The 23,775-nt window shown below is 42.3% G+C and overlaps 1 protein-coding gene across 9 annotated transcripts in view; it reads left to right on the top strand.

Moving 5' to 3' along the window:
• Positions 1-23,775, top strand: part of DPF3 (double PHD fingers 3) — a 193,974-nt gene that overhangs the window by 69,250 nt on the left and 100,949 nt on the right. For all 9 annotated transcript variants that reach the window (XR_006019280.1, XR_006019281.1, XR_006019282.1 and 6 more), the window contains exon 2: positions 22,537-22,697. Coding sequence is in view for 6 of the 9 variants with exons in the window: in XM_042047285.1 (XP_041903219.1) it covers positions 22,537-22,697 (161 nt within the window). In the remaining 3 variants the exon portion in view is untranslated. The remainder of the gene's footprint in view (positions 1-22,536; positions 22,698-23,775) is intronic.

Raw genomic sequence — 23,775 nt, forward strand, 5'->3', positions numbered from 1 at the left:
TGCCAAGTTCAGACAGCCCCACTCTTACGTCCCCTTGGAGTAGGCTGGCTCAGGAGCTGATCCCCAATTACAGAGACAGAGGGCTGATGGTCACACAGCTGAAGGACAAGGCCTCACTTCTTTAGAGCCAGTAGCCCAGACCCAAGTTATTTCCAGCCTGGGAGCTTCTCCCTTGAGCAGGGCAAATTGAACTTTTAGCTCAATGCAAAACAGTCCTTTCCAGTTCCCTTTGCCTTTTTAGCCCCACAGGAGCCCGGATTCCTTCTCTCACAGAGGTGAGATAGTGCTGATTGTTTCCTGCACTGCTGCAGGGCCACATGGTTTCTGCTGAGTTTGGTCCTTGCCCCAGCCTCTAACCATTCTGGGCCTACATGGACTCAGCAACAGCTCCGAGCTCTTCCCACAGAGGTTAAACACTATCAGCTGGCTGGTCAGAGGTGTCCTGCTTCATGTCAAGTAGGTGCTACTGTATTCCCTTTCCAACACTGCACAATAATGAGGTCTGAATCCATTAGGGAACAGTGCTTGAGTGCTACCCTGCAATGTAGCCTGTCACTACAGGGCTGTAAATACCTTTAATAACTGTTTGCATTGGTATTTCCTTGCTACAGTGCAGAACCACCCTGTAACTCATCGGAAGCGTGTCTGACCACGCTGTAGGCAGGAGGCCTTCACAAGGAAGACACAGGATTGAGTGCAGCTGAGTACAAGCCATGTGGCAACATCCTACAAGGGCTGATCTTCAGTGTTTTCAGTTTTTTTAAAATCTTTGCTCATTATTTGGAGACACAGTGTGCTGGAGTGATTGGACATTCTCTCTGGAGGAAGCAAGGGCTCAATCAGTAGTATCTACAGGCAGGAGCAGAGTTCACCTAGAATGACCAAAGGAAGAAGTGCTTATGTTTGTCTGCATACCCCTTCCTTGTCTATGAACCAAGTGATACAGTTGTTTACACCAGTTTGTCATAGTTACTACTGTATTAAAAGAAAAATCAAGAAAGAACATTTAGATTTTGCAGAATAGATAGGTTACTCCTCACTTTTTGGGTCAAGGATGTTTCTAATGCAACATACTGTCTCTTAAAAACAGACAGAAGAAGCAAAAAACCCACACAAGTCCAAGTCTTTATTTCAGTATTTTCCCAATATTTCATAACTCTACGAAGGCAAGTGGCATGTTTTAAACAGGTGTAGAGTTGTGCCTCACTGCTTCCTGTATTTCAAACCCTGCTATCTGATTGGAATGGGAGCACAGGTATTGTATGCCTGCGTGCCTTGTGCCTTGGTTACCCTGGATTATGCATTCACTGCATCTCCAGCCCCTTTGCTTTTCTTTGTCCGGAGCTGGCGTTCATTTCGATCCACCCTTCTTGCCTCCTACTGCTTATACACATGGTGCAGTCATGCACTGGGCTGAGCTCCTGCTAGTGCCAAATCCACCATGCTGCTGAAGGAGGATGTTACAGTGCTGGAACCAATTGCAGCCAAGAAATACATGAAAAAGGGAACTGTGTTTAAATCATCACATCAAATAAAAGAAAAACCCAAATAAATGTGAAGAGAACATGAAATTTCATCTTTGATGTTCTGTGCTGGGAAGGTTTCAATCTCTTTTTAAAGCTCCTCCTCCACCCTCTCGCTTCTTATGGGATTGTATCCAATATTCCAATGTTCATGTAATGCCTTGACTTTGCTATCATTCTTCTTGGGGTAATTATAGGTTAATATAATGTACCTATTGTTCTGTTCCACAAAGCAGCACTGTCATATGGATGGTAGGGGTGAGGTGGGGGGGATCTTTGTGTGTTCTCCTGCATCCACATTGTGTCTTTAATTAGTGTTCTTCCTTGCCTTTCCTTTTTTATTTTAATTTATTTTCCTTCCCATGGTACATGCTGAGTACTTCCCCCTCTCAGATGTTTGGTCTCTTTTCCCAGTTACACTGGTGCCCTGGTTTTTTTTTGTTTTGGCTGAGTTCATTCCCATCATAGCAGGTTTGCCTTTCAGATGATAATAACATGAAAACCAAGTAATGAGTTACTGGTGCTTACAGAGAAAGCAGATAAATTATTCTTTCCTAAACCATATTAGTTGAGTCTCTTTTGTTATCTTGCATGATTTTTCCTAAGTTCAGAAAGAAGAAGAAACTTACCCTGTGCCCAAGGGCTCCGCTCTGCGTTTGGGCCCTGCTGCACAAGGCACTGTAAACATGTACCAACATGGTCCCTGACTGGAGTGCTCACATGTTTTTCTGTAACAGGATTCGTCTTTGCCCTCCAGGTGCAGGTGTGGGAGACTGCAGCTGAGTGTTGTACAGTGCGTTTGGTGCAGGGTCTTCTGCTGTGTTTGCTAGACAAGGTGCCGAGGATATTATTGGGTGCTTGAGAAATATTAAGGAGAGGCTGAAGAGCCCAGTTAATCTTGGCTGTTGTACCCAGGAGATCAGTGTTGGTTCCTAATTGGTGGAGAAGCTGTGTCATCAGTTGCTTGCTTTCTATTGTTGCCACCTCCAAGATAAATAATATTCAGAGCTGGTGATGTATTTTAACCTAGGTTCTTCTTGATTAGCTGCTGTGTATTTTGCTGTAAACTACTTTTTACTTTTGAGTCAAATAAGTGGTCTGGAGGGAGGGTTTCTGACTCGCCCATCAAAGTAAAACAGTAGTGGGCTGGTTTTTTTATTTTTCAGGATTTCACACAGCTTCCTTCTCTTTGAGTGGGTTTACCAGAATGATGAAATGGGAAACTTCCAAATGATTGTGTTTTTGAAACCTATTGTTATAAAGGAGGGGATTACAGATTTTGGAAAAATCTGGATTAAAACCTCTCTGCTAGCAATGAGTGTGCCTTGAGTACATGCAGCTTCCCTTCTGTAAATGGGCACAGGTGTGTTCTGTGGTCAGAACTTGGACTCCTCTTCTGCAGTTCCCAGGCTTCCTCTTGTTCCAGATGCACAAAGCCAAAACACACGGTTTCAACTTGAATATTTCTTTTAAAATGCCTTACATGAATCTGGAAAAGACCTGAAGGCTCATCCAACTTTGTCATTGCTAGGTTCTTCTGTGACAGGGAGTGACTTCTACTGTGAAGCATTTAAAATCATCAGTGTCTGTATACCTTAACATATTTGCAAGTCTGAAAAAGCATGGTGTCCATCTCTGGGTGTGTGGAATGGAGTAAAACAGACTTAGAGGATGGAAGTGGACTTCCTATGCCTTGAGAATGTGGTCTTTCTAAAATAAAAATTAACCTCTTTCATAATGGCAATTTGTAGAATTTTGTCTCCAAAACAAAAGAACCAACACATATGTACAATTTGGCAAGCCACAAATATTAAGCAGCCAGGCTCTTTCTCTCTGGTGTAATTCCATGGACTTCAAAGGAATCTAGCCTAAAATGCCTTTGACTAATACTTGCTGGTTTCTGTCTGGTGTCCTGAGTAATGCTGAATCAGATTTGGTATTTTAGAAATGGATGAACCCTTGTGTGTTCAGTGCTGCATGGTGAGAAACACCCCCTGGTATGAGCACACTCGCATCCACACACACGCATTGAGTGCTTTCTGGGGATGTTCCCAGAACCAAGGCGCTTGCCAGGTGGGATTGCAAGCCAGCTCTGGCGGTGTTGCATGTGTTGGAGAAGCACAGGGATGTTCCTCACAACTGTTGCTTGCCTTGTGCTTGCTTATTGTATTTCCCCTTTGTATCCTGAAGTGGAAACCACAGGTTAATCCCAGTCAGATTCTGTAAATGTTTGCCCCTGTTGGACCAGACCCAGAAAAATTCCTCCCGCTGGCTTCAGTGTATTTACATTCCACAGGTCATTACAAGGTGGTGCTCACCTTTGTATTCATTCCCACATGTCAAAGCCGAGATATTAGTTCATTTTTTTTTTTCTCCAATATTTCTTCTATTTTCTAGGTTACTTTTTTTAAGAGATAAGAAAGCGAAAGGAGTGATCCCCCATGGGTCCTGACATCTGCTGCAGTCATTCTCACAGACTCAAAGGAGATTCAGGGAAGGAAAGGAAACAGTCTGGCTGCAGTCTCTTATTGTTTCTCTTTCGTGGGCCCCCACCCTGCACCCTCCTGGGCCTGCAATCCACTAACTAGCTCCTCCTGACTCCAGCTGTCATTTTTCCTTTTTATCTACTCCTCTCTCAAAGAACCAAATGTCATCTCTTGTGGTTCCCTTAGCTGGGGTCAGAGATTCCTTTATGTGCATTACACTGATCAAGGATTTTTAACTGGGAATGAGAGCGGTAATCAACTGCATGGTTGGGGAAGGGGAGAGATTAAATCTGAGAATTGCCAGTGATTGCCCCACGTGAAGAACAGCAAGCAGCTAGCAAAACACATGCTATCATTATGCTCTTATGATTATTTTATTCCCTCAGTGACAGTAAAATGCTATCTATAGCAGAAAGGTAGGACAAAGTCCACCCTTGTTTAGCCCTGTGCTATTAAATGGATTTTCTGTGGGGTAGAATTTGGAACAATTACATTTACTATTTGGAGTGACTCAACATTTTCAGACCCTCTACCTGGGGGATTTCAAGAAAGGGAGAAGGGAAATCAAAGATATGCTTGTGATCTAAATTGAGAAGCCATTTTTGATCAGAAAAGAGCAGCCATTTTTATATCCAGTCTTGACTCTGTAGCTGTGGGGAAGCCATTGGAGGATGTAGTGGGATGGGACTTATGCTGTGTCCTGACACTTCAACTTTGTCAGCAAATTTTAGGGCATGATGGGTGAATAAAAGTGGGGTGAATGAAATACAGGAAAGGTATGAAGATGCTGCTTCTAGCTCTGCCCATGGTTTATTTTTCTGGCTTATTCAACACAGAATCAAGCTCCAAGGGACTGCAACAGATTGCAAAATTTAAGTTTCACGGTCTGTGAAGGCGTAAGTTACATGATGAGCATTACCTTTGCATTGATTAATTACTTTAATTTTAGTAGCCTAAACTGTCTCCTTTAGTACACCCTTTAAAAAGTCTTGTCAGTCCCTCTAAAATGTCCTCTGTTGTTACAGAGCTATAGGAAGAAGAGTACAATGTGTCCTGATTCTCCTTTTGCACTGATGCAAGTCAAAAGTACTCTGAAGTACACAGGAACTGATTCAGTCCTCTTCTAGAAGAGCATTTTCTTCATAAGAGAAAAAAAGACTGTAGTTAGAGTTGGTTTATTTGAGGGAGACCTTCCTGGTGGAGAAAGAGGTTTCCTTCAACTCAAATTGCCAGTTTTTGCTAAGATGTGTGCAAGTGTCTAACATACTAGTATTATTCTGGTTTTACTATCTAGGCATTTGACAGTGATTTTGTTAATGTTTTCAAAATATGTTGCTTTCTTAGCAACTCCAGCTCCTAGAAGCTGGGGACTACATGAAATTTCCAGTTTTATTGCTGAAATTTCTGTCTCTGCTGGCTGTAGAAATATTTACACCTAAAATAATCTACCAGTTCAGAAACAGGACCCAACTCAAGATTTTTTGAGTGGTTTGATTTGGAAATACTATAAATACTTCACTGCTTTGAAAGAGGAAAATATGAAAATAACCTGGTTTAGTGGAAGGTGTCCCTGCCCATGGTAGGGCCTTGGAACTAGATTATCTTTAAGGTCCCTTCCAACAGAAATCATTCTGCGATTCTGTTAAATACCAGGTGCGGGTGGTAGCTGGAATACAGGAAGAAAGGTGGGAATATCAGGATAAAAAAGGCTTATTTCCCATAGGTTAGGGGTTAAGCTGCATGGCCTTGGACTTAGTCCCCTTCCTGCCTACTTTTCCAGTTAAAACAGATGTGCCTGAATCTCAAGTTTAAGATGGAACCTATTGGCAAAGATCCAATCAAATGCTACATCACAAAGCTTCCAAATCTGGGCAGATGTGGAGTTGTACTTGACCTGCCTTTTCTTGCTTCCCTCTACCATGTTTCAGCTTTATCATTTGGAATGGGCCTTTATTGCATTTTGAGGTCTGATCATCCCTTGTATGCACTGTGATATAAAAAGAAGGATGGTTAGGAGGAGTCCACAGTCTTAGAGATGCTTTGTCAGCTAGTGTCTTCTTGGTCTCCTTCTTTACTTTTCTCTGTAGCATGGGGTATGGATCACCTCCTGACATGATCTAAGCACATTTGCCCCACAAATCCCTTGGAATTTTGCATGCCCTAGAACACTGGTGATGCCAGTTTTGTCTTTCTGGGGCAGGTTATAGGACTTGAGGGTCCTGGTAATTTTTTTTTTACTATAGATCTTAAGTGTTTTTAGCATACTGGAAATTTGTACCCTGTTTTTGTGGACCTTTGTGTGCTAAATGCCTTGTACATTATTTTGTGGGGTTGGTAGAGACTGGGCTCCATTTTTAAGTTTGTAATTTCCAGTCCTTTGTTGTTCAAAGACACACAGTCCCTGCTGTGTGCTGTTCCATTTACTGCTCCCTTTTCAGTCTTTTTTTGCCATCTTTCCTTACTTATTCAAATTTGTCATTCCCAATGGTATTGCTGTTTTGTTCAGTGGGAGCCATGATTAAAAGTTTCCCCACTGGACTGATTTGATTTGATACCTGTCTTTTCAACCTCACAGTCTTTGAAAAAATTCCTCAATACATAGGCAAATACCAACACCAATGCTGTGGCCTCATTCTTCTTCCATCTTGTGCAGCTTTTTACCTTAGTATAGTGAGTGTAAATCAAGGAGAAATCAAAACGGAGTTCTCAGTCTATGCAAGCTTTAATGACAACCAAATGTACAATGGCATGGGGAAATGATGTTTCTGAAGTTCAGATTCAGGCCTTAAGCCCAGACTGAAGCTGAATTGTAATTTGTCATAATTTACCTGTTATTAAAATATTAAATGTTTTACAAAAGCAAGTTGTATTTTCTCTGCTTCCACCTTTTAAAATTTTTTTGTACTGTTCCTCTGTTAAAAAGTACTGACAGTTACAATCACATGGAAAGATATTACTGCAGTAGCCAGTTTGGTTCTTCAGGACATTATATAAACATGTTCCTCAAGTGACTATAGAACCTGGAACGCTGAAGGAAGCAGATAATTGCAGAGACAAGCTGTATTTTTACTGCTGTTTTTGGAACACTAACAACCCTCTAAAAGATGGATATTGCTAGAACTTAGTCCTCTTCTTTCTGTAGAACCATGTGTTCTGGGATTCTTCTCCAGTATTTTATCAAGATTTTCTCCTTTATGCAGGCAGAATTAACAGAAAACAGAGACGCAAACAAACCTAAGCACAAGCATGCAGCATAAAAATTCTGTAAAGTGTCATTTTGGGGATATTAGAAACAATCTCAAAACCATGTAATCCTGTAGTAAATTACAGCCATACCAGCTATCACCTCAAAATCCTGTATGAATTTTTGCCACAGATGCTTTCCAGATGCTGCAGCAGTTTCCAGCTGCTTCTCCACTTTTGGATGCACCAGACAAAACTGAGGAACCTCATCAGCTGATGGACAAACTTATGAAGGGTAAAATGGAGTAGGAGCTACTTAGTAGGAACAGACATAATTTCATCTAAGATGCCACTGGCTGAAGACACAGATGCCAGCTGTTTATCAGCTAGCTTCATACTGAAGGTTCATTTTATTTTAGTATGCTCTGCACTTGGACTTGCCTTCTTTCCTTCAGTCTTCTGGCTTGCTAGACCAAAAGGAGTACAAGAGTGCCATGAACTTATCATTCATACAAGTGTATAATTTTCTTGTAATTGAACTTCTCTCTGGCAAGAAGTCACATGAAAATCAAGTTTTGAGATTTCCTAGCTCTCCATTACCCTCACAACAAGAACGACCTGGAAGAGTTGCATCAACACATAAAAAGTCAAATGAACACCAGGCATTCTTTGTATTCAAAACCCATATATGTGTTCCTATAGCTCCTCTTAAGTAAAATATTCAAAGTCATTCACGGCAGCCTTATAACCAAGAGTCCATGTGGCAGTGATTAATTTGTAAATATAGACAATCTGTGCATAGGCAGTGCTGTAGATGAGCGATAGTGAAACCTGAAAAGTTTGCTTCTTGAATGGACTTAGAGGGAGCAACATAATCACCAGGGTGTGGTCTCCTATGCTGTGCTGTGGTTGATGCTTTGTCATCATTGTTGCGTGCTGATGGTAAGCTGTGAGCAGGTGCTTTAGTGCACTGTCAGGTCGTCACTGTGATTAGCTTGTAGAGCTCTGCAATTGTGTTTTCTTCCTGACTGCTGGAGAGAAGAGTTGCCTTCCATCTCTCCATCTTTCTGCTTCTCTCTTTAACTACATCAAAGAGTAAAGAACAATCACTAGTTCTTTGAAATATTGGCTAAGCCTTCTTGTTTGTTGAGCAGAGAGGCTCTGATTAGGCGTACTGATTCCTTCAGAACCCAGATGTGATGTTTTAAGGAACTCAGGCTGAGCTATGTAATACATTAGATTGTTTTCCATTTTCTGCAAAAAGTGTCCTGTGTTTCACTGAGTCATATGGTGCTGTCTCCTGGTTTTTCTCTTTATGCTGAGAAAGATTTAGTGTGTAACTGATGAGTGTATGTTACACAAAAACTCCAAAGAGTATCTGAAGGGCTTTTCTTGCATAACCCTCACCAAACATGATTAGATTTTTTAGCATTCCATGCATGTGGCTTGTGTTCTCTTTAGGGAGAAGAGGGGACACTTTGGAGGGAAAGGAGATCATCATTCTGTTGTTCAAATGATAGAGCCAACAGTGCTGCTATCAAATAATCACAGTTCCCAAGCTAACGACAAAGGAGATCACCCCACAGAGGTCAGAGGAGGCATTTACCTGCCAGCTTTGTGCTTGGTAGCAGCTACACCAAGAGGATTCATCTGTGCACGATACTCCTTAGAAGCAGAAGACTTCCATACCCTCCTTACATGTGACCTTTTTGCAGATCTTTTATTTTTCTTCCCTTCTCAATTCCTGCCCATGGAGGCACTCTTCCCTTCCCCCTCCCATTGCCTTGGAGCTGTTTTGTTTCTCCTGATGTATGTCAAGTGTTTTGGGCCTGCAGCCCTATTGGGTGGGGGCTAAGACTTGGATCTACCCCTGAGACACAGTGGAGCCAGCAAAGATGGGTTATTTTAAATTGTGTGGTGACAAGCCTTTTTTTTCCCTCCCTTTTTGTTCCCAGAGGATAGCTGGGGAAGTTTGCTGTGCCAAATGGTTGGAATGTGTTTTTTCTCCTCTTCCTCCCCCTTCAAAACAGAAAGAGAAAACTTTATACTGTGAATTCCATTAATTGGGAAACATAAATCCAAACTGTAGTGCAGCATTGCTGGGCCTAGGCACCTATTAAAGTTTAATGAGGGAAGAGCAGCTTTCTCTTGCCCTTCTCTCTTATGCTCTCCCCACATCAAACTCTTTCTTGTGGTGCCATCCTGTTCCTCTGGGAGTATGAGAATGCCTGGGAGAGTGTGTGAGAGCATTTGTCCAAAGTTCTCATGGGTCTGAATGCAATATGTGACTCCTTTAAAATAATGCAACCAGAGTGAGGCATGGACATTATTCCAGGCTGAAGTTAGTTGGGTAGCCAGTCTAGGAAAAAGAAAGAGAGATTCCTCTGGGTACCTGCCCAAAGTGGCTGCAAGCCCATTTGAGGGAAATCCACTCTGCAACAGAAATTTAACGTCTTATGTGCCCTGACCATATGTTTTGGACTGATGACAGGGTCCCCCATGATGAATGTTATATGGCTTTTTACTTCTTTTATCAAGCCTGGTATTTTCTCAGAACTTGATGATGAAGTATTTCCTTATCACTACTGACTGGCTGAAGAGATATCTCATTAAATCCAAAATAGAAAATAAGAATCCTTCTCCTTGTTCCAGCTGTGGTAATGGGAATAAATTGGTTCCCATCAGCTTGTACTGGATGTAATGGAGTCTCTTACACAAAAAGCCAACCAGAGAGGGCCTTGATCAGAGCATGAATGGGAGTATAATTAAACTGAGTGTAATAACATATACTTTAGCAAAGATACCCAAGTTCATCTGAAATGGCTATGGAGTGAATGCCAAAAGCAAAAGCTTCTCTTTGGCATTGATGCTTCAAGAAGAAAAGCAATTCACATAGTTTAAGAAAGGTAGATTGGAAGGGTAACAGGAAGAGAGCTTAATTAGATGGCCCTGTGAATCCCAGAATTTATTAAAGCCAATGCTAACTGGCTCTGAGATCTGCTGCAGTAAAATAATAAAACTTGCCCTCAGGTAAAAATGCTTCTTATGGTGGTGCAAGACAACTGTTCATCTTGAGTTCTGGATAATATAATGTTACCACACGAGGTATTTTAACCTGCTGGTAATATTTTACTGCTTTGCCTGCAAGCTCGTCAATGTTTATAACATTGTAAGCATTAAAACTCTTGTTTTTATCAACTTCGCCAAGCAGTTTTATCAACTGCTGCTGATGCAGCACTGGAAGTCTGGGAAGTGCTGCTTGCTTTTGCTTTGAGAGATGGGATGTAAGGTTAGAGGGGGTGGATGGTGATTGCATGAGCAATGCAGGTCAGGTTACTGTTGGATTCCTCTTGCAAGATAAGTGAGAGCCCTCTGAAAGGTAATTATTGGAAAGCATAAATTCCTGAGATAACCTGTCCAAGAAGAAATACTGACAGGAGCAGAGGCTGTGTGTTAAAGGCTAGCCATTACTCCAGGGCAGTGGGCTAACCTTTCTCTCTCTCTTTTTCTGTAACCTCTCCTTGCTCTGACAGTTGACTCCTGCAGTTCTTTTCCTTCAGTTGCTTGTCAGTCTTGTCCTGTTTATAGACCACAGTGATGCTTGTCTCCATTCTGTACTAATTGGGGTGCAGACAAGTGGAGACTCTGGACGCAGTTTAGTTCCATGTCCAAACTCGTTTAGTCATTGTCTTTGCTTGTCATTGTCATTGTCACTGCAGCATTCAGGTAGCTTTTACAGGATATCTGAAATAAAAGAAAGGTTACTCCTGTACTTCTTTAACTGATTTTTGTATAGAAGAGCTTCAACTAGCTTTCAGCACGACATGGAGTCAGCTTTGTCTCTGAATCAAGAAGGTTGCTGGATGGCAGTTGGGGAAGGAAGTCTTGCAGAGTGAGAAAACAAATTTCAGAGGAAAAGATGGAGCAAAACTGGGAAATAAGAAAAGTGACTTCTCTTTCTCTATGGCTTTGTTATGCAAACTCTCCATGTCTCATCTGTAATGTAGAGATAATGATATCTACCCAGCTCCTATTTCCACTGGTTGATTGATTAATGACTGTCTCATGATCCCTAGATTACACTTCTGTGACCTGCAGTTTTAACTACTGCAGTGTATTACATCCCCGAAAGAAAATGGAACCAATGTGTTAGCTCTGGCTAGTTCCAGCTGGGAAAACATGATAAACTGACCTGAACAGCCTTGCCCACGTGTACCTGCTTCTAAGACCTCATTCTAAAAGTGCACTGAAGCATGTGCTCTCTGTTCAGCTGCCATCTCTGTTCAGCAAGATATTCAAGTATCTGCCTAACTTTGAATTGATGGGGAGTTGCACACTCAATAACGTGCTGTGCTGAACTGGGACCTAATGCTTGGTTGCAGGCAAGGTTTCATCACAAGTGTTTGAAGACCTCTGTCAACACATGGGGCCAAAAATGAATCTGAGGTCTGCCCTAGCATGATGGGGATATGCATTAAACAAGTGGAGTCTTTCAGACTTGCCAAAAGAGTAAGTTACTTGAGCAGAAGAAAGGATCTTTATTTTGCAGTGATAATTCCAGCAAAACAGTATTACAGGGTTTGCTAATTGTTAAGTGAATTACAAGGCTTTTCTATTTGCTTTAACTGTTCTACAGTAATAACCACCTCAATCTGATACTTAAGGTGGTGCTGAGAACAGGAAGCAAGTCAGAAGAAAAAGAGGTGCAAGGAAAGTCCATTTGTATGGGAAGAACCATCAGATATTTGAGTTTCTGAAAGCTGGTTGTGGCAAGTACTTTTTCTTGGCTTTATTAAAGAGTTCCTCTTAGGTGCCGCATAAGAATCTACAGAAACCAGGGCACAGGTGTTTGAAACATCACTCCTCAGAGTTATATGTGAGTATTTGCAATGATGGTTTGCTCTGCTCCCATGGGATGTGCTCCAGGTGCAGAAGATCCTGTGCCTAGACCTTTGAGTTAGTTCCAGTGTGCTCTCAATACAGGGTCTTCTTTATGCTGGGGAAGCTGTAAGATGATGTGGTGGATGCATCTGTTTCGCCTCTTACAATTTTTATCGTTACTGTTCAAGGAGTAATAATGATACTTCACCAGAGGAATGACCATAATCTGCCCTACTTCCATTTGTGGGTAGAGCTGGGGGAAGGAGGTGAGAAAAGGAAATCTAATTTACAATTCTCTTGGGAATTTCCCTATGTAGCATGAGTCAAGTATATCCCTGCTGTACGTTTGCCAAGGCCAGTAGATTTACACAAGCAACATGATTGTTCCTGATAGGAATGATTGTTCCTATGTATTTAAGAGAAATAATAACTCAAAGAAACACAACTTTAGTTATCTAGGAATGAGATGACTTTGTAGAGAACAGAAAATATAATTTCCTGTTTTGTTTTGTGTGGTTGATAATTATTGACTGGGTACACTGGATTTTAGTGGTTTCTTACATGTGTATTCAGTTTGTCACACATGGATTGTGACCAAGGATCTGAAAGTGCTACCCCTTCAATATTAGTAACTTTAAAATATTGTCTCTAGCTGATTTTTTTTTCCCAAGGCTGACCTCAGGGGCAAAGTAAACTCTAATAATTATGTGGTTTTATGTTAGATCTATATAAATCTCTGCTTTGCTACTTGTGGGATCATTTTCACCTGTGCCAAATGGATTGTTTCCTAGAGTGGCATTTCCTTTGCAGCAGGAGATACAAGGTTCCTACAAAAGAGACAAGTCAGCAGAAAAATGTGAATTAACTAACTCTTTCTAGAGAAAGGACAGGAAGTACCTAAAATATTAATGTAATAACAGTTCAGTGTAGTGGGGAAGCTTGCATACCATTTAGGAACATTTGTACTACTCTTCTACTTGCATGTTTATTTTAATCTTTAAATTCTGCCACCTGGATTGAATGGCACTGTATATTTGTCTACTAACTAACTGTGCAAGGAGCAGGGGAAATCCCAGCCTGAGAACTTCCAAGAGGGCTAACAGAGGTCATTCAGACCAGGACCATGCTGTAGAGCTTGGACAGCTGGGACTCTGACTTGGCTTAAAGCATGGGGCAAAACCCCCATGGTCTTTCCTGGCATCTCACTGCCTATTGAGCTCTGGTGGAGATATGTGGCTTCATGAAAGATGTGATACTCAGACACACATGAAAAGGAATGCTCTTGTCAGCTTAGCTGATATCATTTCGGTCAATGATGTAACTGGAGTAGGGAACAACTTCCATTTGCATTTTTTGTGTCTCCCAAGAGGGCTGTGCTGGTTGAGTGACCTAGCTGTCACCACTGATGGTGGACAGACTTCTTCCCATTGCAAACAAACAAGTGTGCCACTTGAAGACTAACCCAAGCTGGTTGTACTGCTGGAGGTACCTCTGGCAGCAGAAGGGGTTTTGTGAGCTTGCCCTCAGCTCTTGCGGGCAATGTCAGCTGGGTTTGCTCAAACAGATCGAATGGCCTTGCTTGAACTGAGTCAGGGAGTGCTCATGCAAGTATTGCCAGTGGCAGGAGGTGTGGGAGCAGTAAGCTCTAGGAGACAAGCAGTGAAAAGCAGCAGGGTAGGAGGGAATGGGTGATATTTTTAGTTGGCACAGCTAGAGCTAGGAGAGGATTTCTGTTCTTGATCTGAACATCTTTTTAGTACAGACAGTGCCTGAAGTAACGCACACGATTTATTAGTGAGGTAAGTGTAGGGTGTTACCCGTGTTCTGCAGGGGAACTGTTAGAGCTACAAAGGAAGTCACGGCAGAGTAATTTGTAGAAGTCTGGTTTGCTGTCTTGCTGGTGCCAGCTTGGGTGATAGATTATGATTTTTACCAGGAATGCAAAATATAGGACCACTGTGGGAAATCAGAACCATGGGAGCTGAGTGGATAGACTTTGTCTTTGACTACATCTGGCCCCTACGACTATCGTTGCACTAAGCCAAACAGAATTCTGGTGACCCCAAGCCCCAGCAGCTTGAGTTGCTTTTCTAAAGATATATATTAAAAAATAACTTAGATGTTGTCGTGTCCAATCTAATACTGTTGCTGAAGTTTTCATTAGTTCATTCCTTTAGTAATTGGAAAGAATTTTTGACCTTTTAGGGGAGGTTAGGACCAAGCTGAATTCTGAGTGCAATTCAGACACAAGAGAGGTCTAGGTTATTATCTTTCACACCTGTTGTTCCTTTAATTGGATGATGCTGCATCTCTTTAAAACAGAAACTCTGGCCTGAGAAAGAATAGATGCTCTGAGACATCCCCAAGGAGTCTGCCTCTGAGATTAACCTAATTGGTCACTGTGCTGAGTCTAATAGAGATTGTATGCAATGTCTGTCTCTGGAAACAACTTAGGTTGCCTGATGTATGGCATGGAAACTGCTGCTGATGCCTCTTCATGGAAATGAAAGTAAAGTAAGAGAAGATGTGGACAAATTACCACATGCACTGTAGTATAATTGTTCACAGTCCAGTACATTTGAATGGGGCTGATAACTTAATCTTTTGAAATACCTGATTTCATAAGTACACATCAACTTGTACCATACACAGATAGCTGTTATATCTAGCCAACAACTCTGCATGTTAACAGCTGAGTGAGATGGGCAGAATTATCCCACCTTTTTGGCTTTGAGAGCTGGAAATGAGGCTGCAGGCCTTGAGTGGGGTCATGCACAGCTGCAGGAAGAGGAGCATCTCTAGTTCTGATCCTTATTCCTGCACAGAGACAGCTGCAGCTCTTGACCCTGAAAGCCAGATTTTTGTCAGCAAGATACCATCATGCACCACACTCTTCTTGGCAGTATTAACTTGTGCTGCTGTTTCTTTTCTTTAAATGGAAATGCCAGCAGAGCTCTCATACTTCTACAATACCTGTGAGGATGGGGCTAATCAGATCAATTTTCCTCAAATTGTAAGTTAAGCCTACCTTTTGTCATTTTTCTTCAAAGACAGACTTTTTGCATGAGATGATACCAGTAGTTTCACAGTGGATTAAATTACAGCCTAAGCCTGTTTCCAGAGTAATGAATGTAGCTCGCTCTACAAGGCCGCGCTCTCTGTTACAAATCAGGATCACACCGTGATTCAAGCAGTGAGTACCCTGTTGATTCTGGCCACAAGTAGCCAGCAGGGATTTCCAACCCTTTAGGGGAAGTCTGCTGGTAAATACCTGCAAAAGGGGATTTCTTTGCCCTTCTGCATAGAAGACGGGTGAATGCTGGGTGTTTGGAAGAGGGTGCTGAAAAACCTCACACTGCTTTTATACTGATTTGGGATTCAACCTAGACTTGAGCATCTTGCATCAGGGCATCTTCTTGACTGCTGTAATGTCTGGGCTGTGCCAGTGCTGACTCAGGAGCTTGTCATCAGATCTCTGATGGCTCCTAATCCCTTGAACCACACACAGTCTCTGCACCTGCCACAGAGCAGTGAACAAGTGCTAGAAGCTTGTCTATTTTGACCTGTCTGCATGAGTTATTCCAATGAAAGGAAGAACCTTTGTTTACCCTTGGATCATTGCTGCTCTAGCAACAACACTGTCTTCTTTGTGTACTGTTTTGTGGTCTGATTTGTGTCATCTACCTACCACAAAAAGAGTCCTGCTAGCCATTGTTTTCTCTGACTCCCAGGCTGGGGAAAGTTATACAGTCTTCCTGTTGTCCATCAGGTGAAATCACTCAGTGTGTATAGAAATGAAATAGCTGTCTCAATGACTCTGGCTCTTGGAGAGTGTAGGATAGACATGTGTTTGTGAGTCTTTAGAAAGCTGCCAAGTTTATGTTAAAAAACTGAAAGCCCAGAAAGTTTGAGTCATTCTGTAGCACATCTGGAAATCCTGTTTTGCCTTTGCTCACATTAACACCCCTTACATCATTAGAAAATGTTGTGCAGGGACAGTTGCAATGGACCACTATGAGAAAACTGAATCTGAACATTCCTGCACTTTCTGGCTTGCCACTAGAGTTTGTGGTAGGATTTTGAGCAGTCTGTTATGCTTTACCTAACGCCAGGGAAGCCATTCTCTATTCCTCTTGAATCTCCATGTCCTACCTTTCTGCAGTTGCAAAGGGTGCATGATTGTAGCATTTAGGCACTGCCTACTGAGTAAAAATTCCAGAGAGTACAGCCAAAGGAGGGGCCTAGCCAGCCCTTTTTTGTTCAATGCTCAATAGTTGTCTGACACTCTTGAATATGTCATATTTTCTTTTGCTTGGATCTTTTGATGAATGTTATGTTAGCATCTTGCAATGTAATGTGAGGATGAGCAAAGCAGAATGCTTTACCTCTTCAGGGAAGATGCTCTGAAGCTGAGGGTCTGCTGTCTGAAGATGTTATAGAAGCCTGGTGATACTGGACTCTGTTAAGAACAGGTTTCCAGTTGCATCTGGGTCTAGAAAGGAGAAGCAGACATTCAAGCAGCTTGAACTTAGTCCACTGTGCCCTTCATGAAAATCAGTGGTGTTTCAGGGTCTGTGAGGAAAAGGCATGAGGACAGGCAGGGGACTATGGACTTTGGCTTGCTTTGTGATAGGGTAAGTACCAGAGTTTTGCCACTAGCTCTGTCTTTGTTGCTTTTCTAGTCTGAGGTGGAGAGTCAGAGTAGGCCAGTCCAGATGGGAGAAACACACATGAAATGGCCAGGCTGCAGCTTGAGAATTACGCTGATTGGAGAGGGAGAGGAAGGTCCTTTTGGTGATTGTGTCTATAAGATTGTCGTATTAATAGTGTTAGTGCGTAGTTTGTAATGCTTCCCACTTCCTGTCAGCCTCATTCCACTCTCTTCTGACTTCAGCCTCTGCCAGCTATGCTGCCCTTGCTTTCAACACTGTGAGGTTTGGGAGAGTGCTGTCAGCATGAGGGGGAAAAAGATACATAAAGCTGCATGTCATCAATGTAATGGCTGGCATTGCTGCCCAGATACTTCATCATATTCCCTGAAGGTTTTGCATAGATATTAAATAGAAATGGTTGAAGAATTGAGCCTTGTGGCACTCTTCATGTCACAGGTCATAGAGAGAAGGAGCAGCCGCCTGTCAGGGGCCTCATGGGACCTGCTGGAAAGGAATGAGTATAGCCAGCTCAGTGCAGTTCTCTCAACACTTGCCAAGACGTGTAGCTGTCCAAGATGGTCTCCAGTGTCACAGGCAACTGATAGCTCAGGTAGTGCCTGGCTGATTTCTTAGTCTCTGCTCAACTTTGTGAGAAGGCCTGAGACCACACTGGTGCTTCATTTCCAGACTCATTCATGAGTGTCTCCAAAAGGAGAATAAAAAGTATCTTTTGAAGCTGCATTGCACCACTTCTCTCATACACTTCTCAGATCTCACCCAGTTTGAAACTGGATGGCAGTGCTGCTGAATAACAAGTTCTGATTTAAAAGGTCTTTTCCAGTTGTCCTCACTGTTCCTCACAGTATCAAATGAGTCAAATTATCTAAAATGTAAGACTAGAGGCTAATAATAGTAAATGAAAACTCCATGGTCTTAAGGAAAGCAAGTCCCACATTTTTGATTGTGACTGAGGACCATTGCAAACTGTAGAAGGAAAAGTCTGTTGCTTTCTGTTACATGACTAGTCATTTCTTCCTGTGCTATCAGGTTTTTACTTGTCTAGTCATGTAGTGAGCATGGGTTTAGAGGGAAATGACTAGAAAGAGGCCTGGCCTCAAGAACTGGAGACAATCTGGATTCATACTCAGAGGTATCTGGTGGAAATTTAAGAGCTGCACTTAAGGAGGACTGGTTCTTTGTTATACAAGTTTTCCTGGGCTGATGTGGACCTGTAGTCGTGGTTGAGCATGGCTGGTTATAGGTCTTCAGCGAGTGCTCACCTTCTCTGGGTACTAACCTGAATTGTGTTAGGCACTGCAGGAGGGGCCTGATGGATTCTGCCTATTTTATAGCCAATGTAAAAAGGTGTAAGTGCACTCAAAAATATGTGACTTTGCAGGATGGATTGTGAAGTAGTGGTGGAGAGCTGCTCCGCTGCTTTCAGGGCCCATCAGGATCCCTTGTCAGCACAGAAACAAACATCTTGAACATCTGGAATGAAGTCAGGCTCTTGGTCCTTGTTGCTAATTTATGGGCTTATAAGACAGGCAACTTCTTGGGTTTCTTTTTTTTTTTTCCCCTCATTGAAGGCATGCCTAGACAGCAGAGTCATGTCACTAGGTACTACACAGAAAAGTAGTAAGTTGGAGTCTGCTTAGAAATCTTATGGACTAGTTAGAGCTAGCTGGCAAAGATTGAGGGAAGGGAAGAATTGTTCTTCCCTGACTTCGTTATTAGCTGACCTGTTTCCATGATAGAAACCCTCAGTTTCTTAACACTTAAAAGAACAGTGACCTCAAGGATGTCACAGAGTGTGATCTTCCATGCTGGTGCTTGCTGTCATGGCAGTGACTACCTGCAAGGCTGCACAGAATTGCACCAGGCTCACATCGCTGTCCCAGCACCCACAGGGCTGCTGGTGCTTTCAGAGTGCTCACCTCCCCGCTCACACGGAGCTTCCACTGCTCCCAGCCTGCTGTTTAGTTTCAGTCCGACTTTTTTTGCACCAAAAAAGAGCCTCTAACCTCCACTAAACATTTCCCTCTCCTATGCAGCTTTGCAGAAGTATGCAATAGCATAGGTTGTTCTTTTCCAAGTCCGGGATTCTTTATCAGTCAGCCAGAACCAAGTTATTTTAGTGTGCATGGGTTGGTATGTAAGTGCAAAGCCTGTGTGTATGCCAGCAGTGTCACTGGCATGCCTGCCCCAAACAGCTGGGGTTTCACCTGGGGCTCTGTACTGAACGGCTGTGTGCTTTTCACAGTGTGCTGACAGCTGTATTCTGTATTTCCAGTTGTGCTGCCTTCAGTATGATTTGCCTTCCTTGTCCAGCAGTTGTTCATGTCTACTCCTTGCTTTTTTTTCCCCAGCATCTTTAAAATCTGCACATATGCTGATGATTTTGTGTCATTAATATCAATCTAGACAAGTCTGTGTGACCTTTAACTCCCCTGTCCAAAGGGAAGAATTGACCCTTGCAGTCAGTCACAGCACAGCACTGACTCATACATACTTTTCATAAAAATAATGCGGAAAGTCCCCATAGTTTTTACAGATACTTTTTCAGGAGTTGAAGTGTAAGTCTTCCATAGCAACACAGTTTGGGAAAACTATGAAGCATGAAACAGATAATTAATCTTTTTTCTGACATATGATACACTTTATAATATTCATTTTTTTCTCTTCTTGTATCTCACTTGCTCAAACTCAACAGATCTGTTTGAGTTTCATTTGAGCTCATGTGCTCTCCGGTCTTATTCCCACCCTTGTCTGTTCTCCAGTTCCATTGTAAACCTCCTGGGAGGGGGTTGGGATTTGTCCCACCTCCCTGACTCCACAGTGATGAACACAACAATAGGACCGTATTTCCCCTTTTTTGCCCTTATTTTAATATACTTTCTGTTTTTTCCTGCATAAAATAAAACATGCTGTGTTTAGATATGTAGCACAAAAAATGAAAAAATATCGCTGAGTTTGAAGTTCTTTTAAAAAAAAATAACTGAAGTTTGGAATGTGTCAGAATCCCTCCAATAAAGACTAATGGTAAAACAAAACAACTAGGCACTCAAAAGTAAATTCAGGGAAGCTGCTTACCACTGATATATGAGTGTCACAAGGAAATACTGTTTCTTTACTTTCCTATATTTGATTATTTGTCACTTTTAAAAAAAAATTCAATTTAAAATTAAGGCCAGGACAATTCCTCAAGGTCTCAGTATCTGAAATATCTTTCCAGTGAATACTTACAAAACTGCATTTTTTTGATCATGCTTGCTGTAGTGGAGCCAAGGCAAGCTTTCTTAAAATATGGAGGTGACGGAATACTTCTAAATTGTTATTTTTCTTTAAGGCAAAAAGTGCATATTTAAAATCTTTTAAATTAATGTAATGAAACAACTAGACTGCAAGATTGTGTCAAGAGTGAATTTGACCTATTAGCTTGGTTGCTTCTCTGCCATTAGGATCTCAAAGCCTCTTTTCTCCCTCTTAGAAAAATCTGAAAATTTCTCTACTTGATAATGTGATTTAAAGTCAAATATTTTACATTTGAAGACTTACAGTTATTTTCAGTCTTAGAGCAAGGTGGAAACTGAAGCAATCTTCAGTCAGATCCTATATCTGGGTTGCTGAGATGTATTGTCTTTGTTAATACGGATGCTTTGTGGTGCGCATATTCTAATGACTGAAGTGATTTTTGGCATAAGGAAGACTTATGCAGTGGTGGCAATTTTTTGTCACACAGCTATGCTTTTCTTTTCAGTAAACTCCTTAGAGTTAGAGAGCATCCCTGGTTTAATATAGAAGGAATCTGACATAGCTCTGAGGAAACTCATGTGTTTGTGGAAAGAGCTGTTAATCTTTGATCAGCTGGGGTCTCCTTGTTACTGACTTTGATTACACAAGTGTACAACTTTAATTACAGCTTTTAATAAGATTTCATTTCTTCCTAGTCACATTCTTTGTATAGTAGTGCAGCTTATCTTTTCCTTTCTCCCCTGGTCCCCTTCCCTTCCCCCCCTGCCTTTTTATGGAAAAGGGCATTTGGGGTCATTGCAGGGGATTCAGTGTCTGCAGGGATCCTGCTGTACACACTCTGCCCATGGCTGTACCCTCCACTTACTTGCACAGTCCAGAGAGCTCTCTCCTTCAGTTGCCCTCCAAAGATCCCTGCACTGGCAGCTGCCCAGGAGCTGGTGGTCAGCAGGGGAGGACAAGTCTGAGAGGCACCATGGTCACACAGATGTTCACTGCTGCACAAAACCTCTGAAAAACCCTTACGAAGTCTCTGTAGCCAAAGGATGTTCTGATCTCCCCATCATTGGATAACCTGAGACTTGGGTAAATTAAGTTCCAATTATCAGAATTGAGAAGGGGGAACTAGAGGTGTCTCTCTTGGTATTTGCTGTATTTGTGCTCTTCCCTAAGCCTCTGCTTTTAGCCCCTGTCAGTGATAGGCTATTGGTCCAGCATAGCCAAGACGAAAAGAGTTTGACTCTCATGTAAAGCATAACATACAACTGAGGAGTCACTTAAAAGATGTGAGTCACAAAAAAGATACAGATGGTAAAACAGAGCAATTTGCACTGATTTGACATTCAGAGGTGTGCAAAATTTTAAAATGCCAGTTGTGCCTATGGAAGAGGATAGTGGGCAAAACAACTAATAGAACAGGAAAGGGACTCCCTTTTATCTCTGTGCATGCATCCCTTTGGCTCACTTGCTGTATGTGCTGTACTCTTTTCGCACACTAATGAATATCAGGGTCGGAGCAAGTTATGGTATCTATCACTCTGCTCCTGTTTTCTAATGAACTTACCCCTAACAGGTAGCTTTCCTAGCTATTCATGTCATGACTGAATTTCACCTTGACAATAGATCAAGAATGAGGTTCAGCAGTGTGGCCCACCTACTTTGCAATGCTCCAGCATGACAGCTGCTTTGTGTCTTCAGGGTAGCTTTACTTTGATGCTTTTCCCTGTTTAGAGAAATTTGGAGGGAGGATTTTGATAATCTCCAGCAGGCAGGGTTTTTAAACCTTTCTCAATGGAAGATGAAGGTTCTACAGAATTTTTGAACAAACAGTTATTTATTAAGTGACATTGTCTTTAGAACTGTTCTTCCCACTGGACTCCAGAGAAAAGCAGCATTTGCCATGCTGGGTCTTACTGGTCGCTACTGGTTGTAGCCTGCTGCTCTTGGCACCTTCCAGGAAAACTCTGGAAGGCTTATGACAAAACATCTGGTATGACCATTGCAGATATGGCTCCAGTGATTAAGGAGTGTTTTCATGTCGCAGAAGCACACAATAAGAGGACTGTGGTCTTTGCTCTTATGGGGTCTTTGACACCAGAAATGATGGAGTGAAGTTCTTCTAAACTTGGCTGGCTTTCTGGTTGCTCAAAACATACTGCAGTAGCTTCTGTAATATGGGGTTGAAATGACTGGTTTGCTGAATTGGCTGGACAAACTACAGGGGAAGAGAAACAATCAAATGAGTTCACTGTGGTGTACATGGGCCTGACCCAGGGTCATGGGCCAGTGTGATTGCATCATTTGCTCATTCAGTAGCCACACTGCTACTGAAAAAATCTGTGTCTGGTTCCTGACAGCCTGATCTTTTGGTGAATTTGACATCACTTTCTGCATGATCTGCTTCAGCAGTGTCTCATGTCACCAACATTTGCATCTGTCCAGGCAAAGTTTTTCTGTTTGTCCATTTTCAAACCAACCAACCATTCATGCCCCTTTTTCTACTCTTGTTGGAGGGGGCAGCGCAATCATTCTCACTGTCTGCCCTGTCTCTTTTGGCAGACTCGGGGACCAGTTCTACAAAGAAGCAATTGAGCACTGTCGCAGCTACAACTCCCGGCTCTGTGCTGAGCGAAGTGTCCGCCTTCCCTTCCTGGATTCACAGACTGGTGTAGCTCAGAACAACTGCTACATCTGGATGGAGAAGAGGCACAGGGGACCAGGTTGGTAGTGTTGTGTCTGTGTATTCATGTGCATGTATGGAGGGCTGGCCACTGAGCCCTCATGGGGTTTAATTAATAGGAGCTCAAACCTGCTACAGGCCACACAGAAGAGAAACTGCCTAAACCTCTGTGCCTGCAGGGGATTTCCTTGGGTAACTGCAGAGAGCTCATGCTAATTACTCTACGCAAAGAAGTGCCTGACATGGTAGTTTCTAAGGCTGCATCATTGTAGCTCTTTTCAAGCTATCGATCCCAGTCTGGAGCAGAAGACTCAATGCTCTGCTCTAAGCAGGACTGGAATTACCTCCAAGGTGGAAAAGGGAGTTTCTGAGATGAATGCTGAAAATAAGGAACTATATTGGGAAGGATATAAAACTGAAGTAAAATACAGGAGAGTCCAGTTAATGGAATGAACATTGTTCTGGTGGTTAGAAATATACCTATAAGCCCTGGTTCTGCTTTGGACAAGTTAACTTGGGTATCTGTTCTGCAGCTGCAGTTCCCCTGGGTACAGAAAGAAGTCGATATATTTCCTTAAGGAGCTTTAGCTAATGCCTGTTCCACAGCTCAGTGAAGCTCAAGGGAAAACAGCACTGTTATTTTTGTAGACTTTGGTCAGTTGTTCCTTTGTTAGACTAAATCCATCTGAAATCCTTTTTTGAAAGGCAAAGGACAGTCGACAGTCACCAGTTGGAAGACAGGAGATGTTGCTCAGACAGAAGTCCTTCTGAACCCCTGGGGATATCTGGCTAGGTTATAGCTCAGTATCTGACCAATAATTAGCTGAAGGAACAGATATTTTGACAGCACCAAAATGGATTTCTACCTTTTTTTTTTTTCCCCCTTTAGTGCAGCCCAGAGAATCCAGGCAGGAAGGGACCTAGTGTACATGGGCACTGGAAGTATAACATGCACACGTGCATAAATACATGCCAGTTCTCTAAACTATTTTGACACCCTCCCACCTTCACCCTCCACCCCCTCAAATTCTAGATCTGAAATTATGGGAAGGTGCAGCCTGCTCTAATCTCTTCCACTGTCTGGTTTACAGGAGATGAAGTAGGAGGAACACACAGAA

Source organism: Corvus kubaryi, unplaced genomic scaffold (genome assembly GCF_017639235.1).
Source record: "Corvus kubaryi isolate FWS band 111438036 unplaced genomic scaffold, C.kubaryi_AGA036_p1.0 66, whole genome shotgun sequence".
NCBI lineage: Eukaryota > Metazoa > Chordata > Aves > Passeriformes > Corvidae > Corvus > Corvus kubaryi.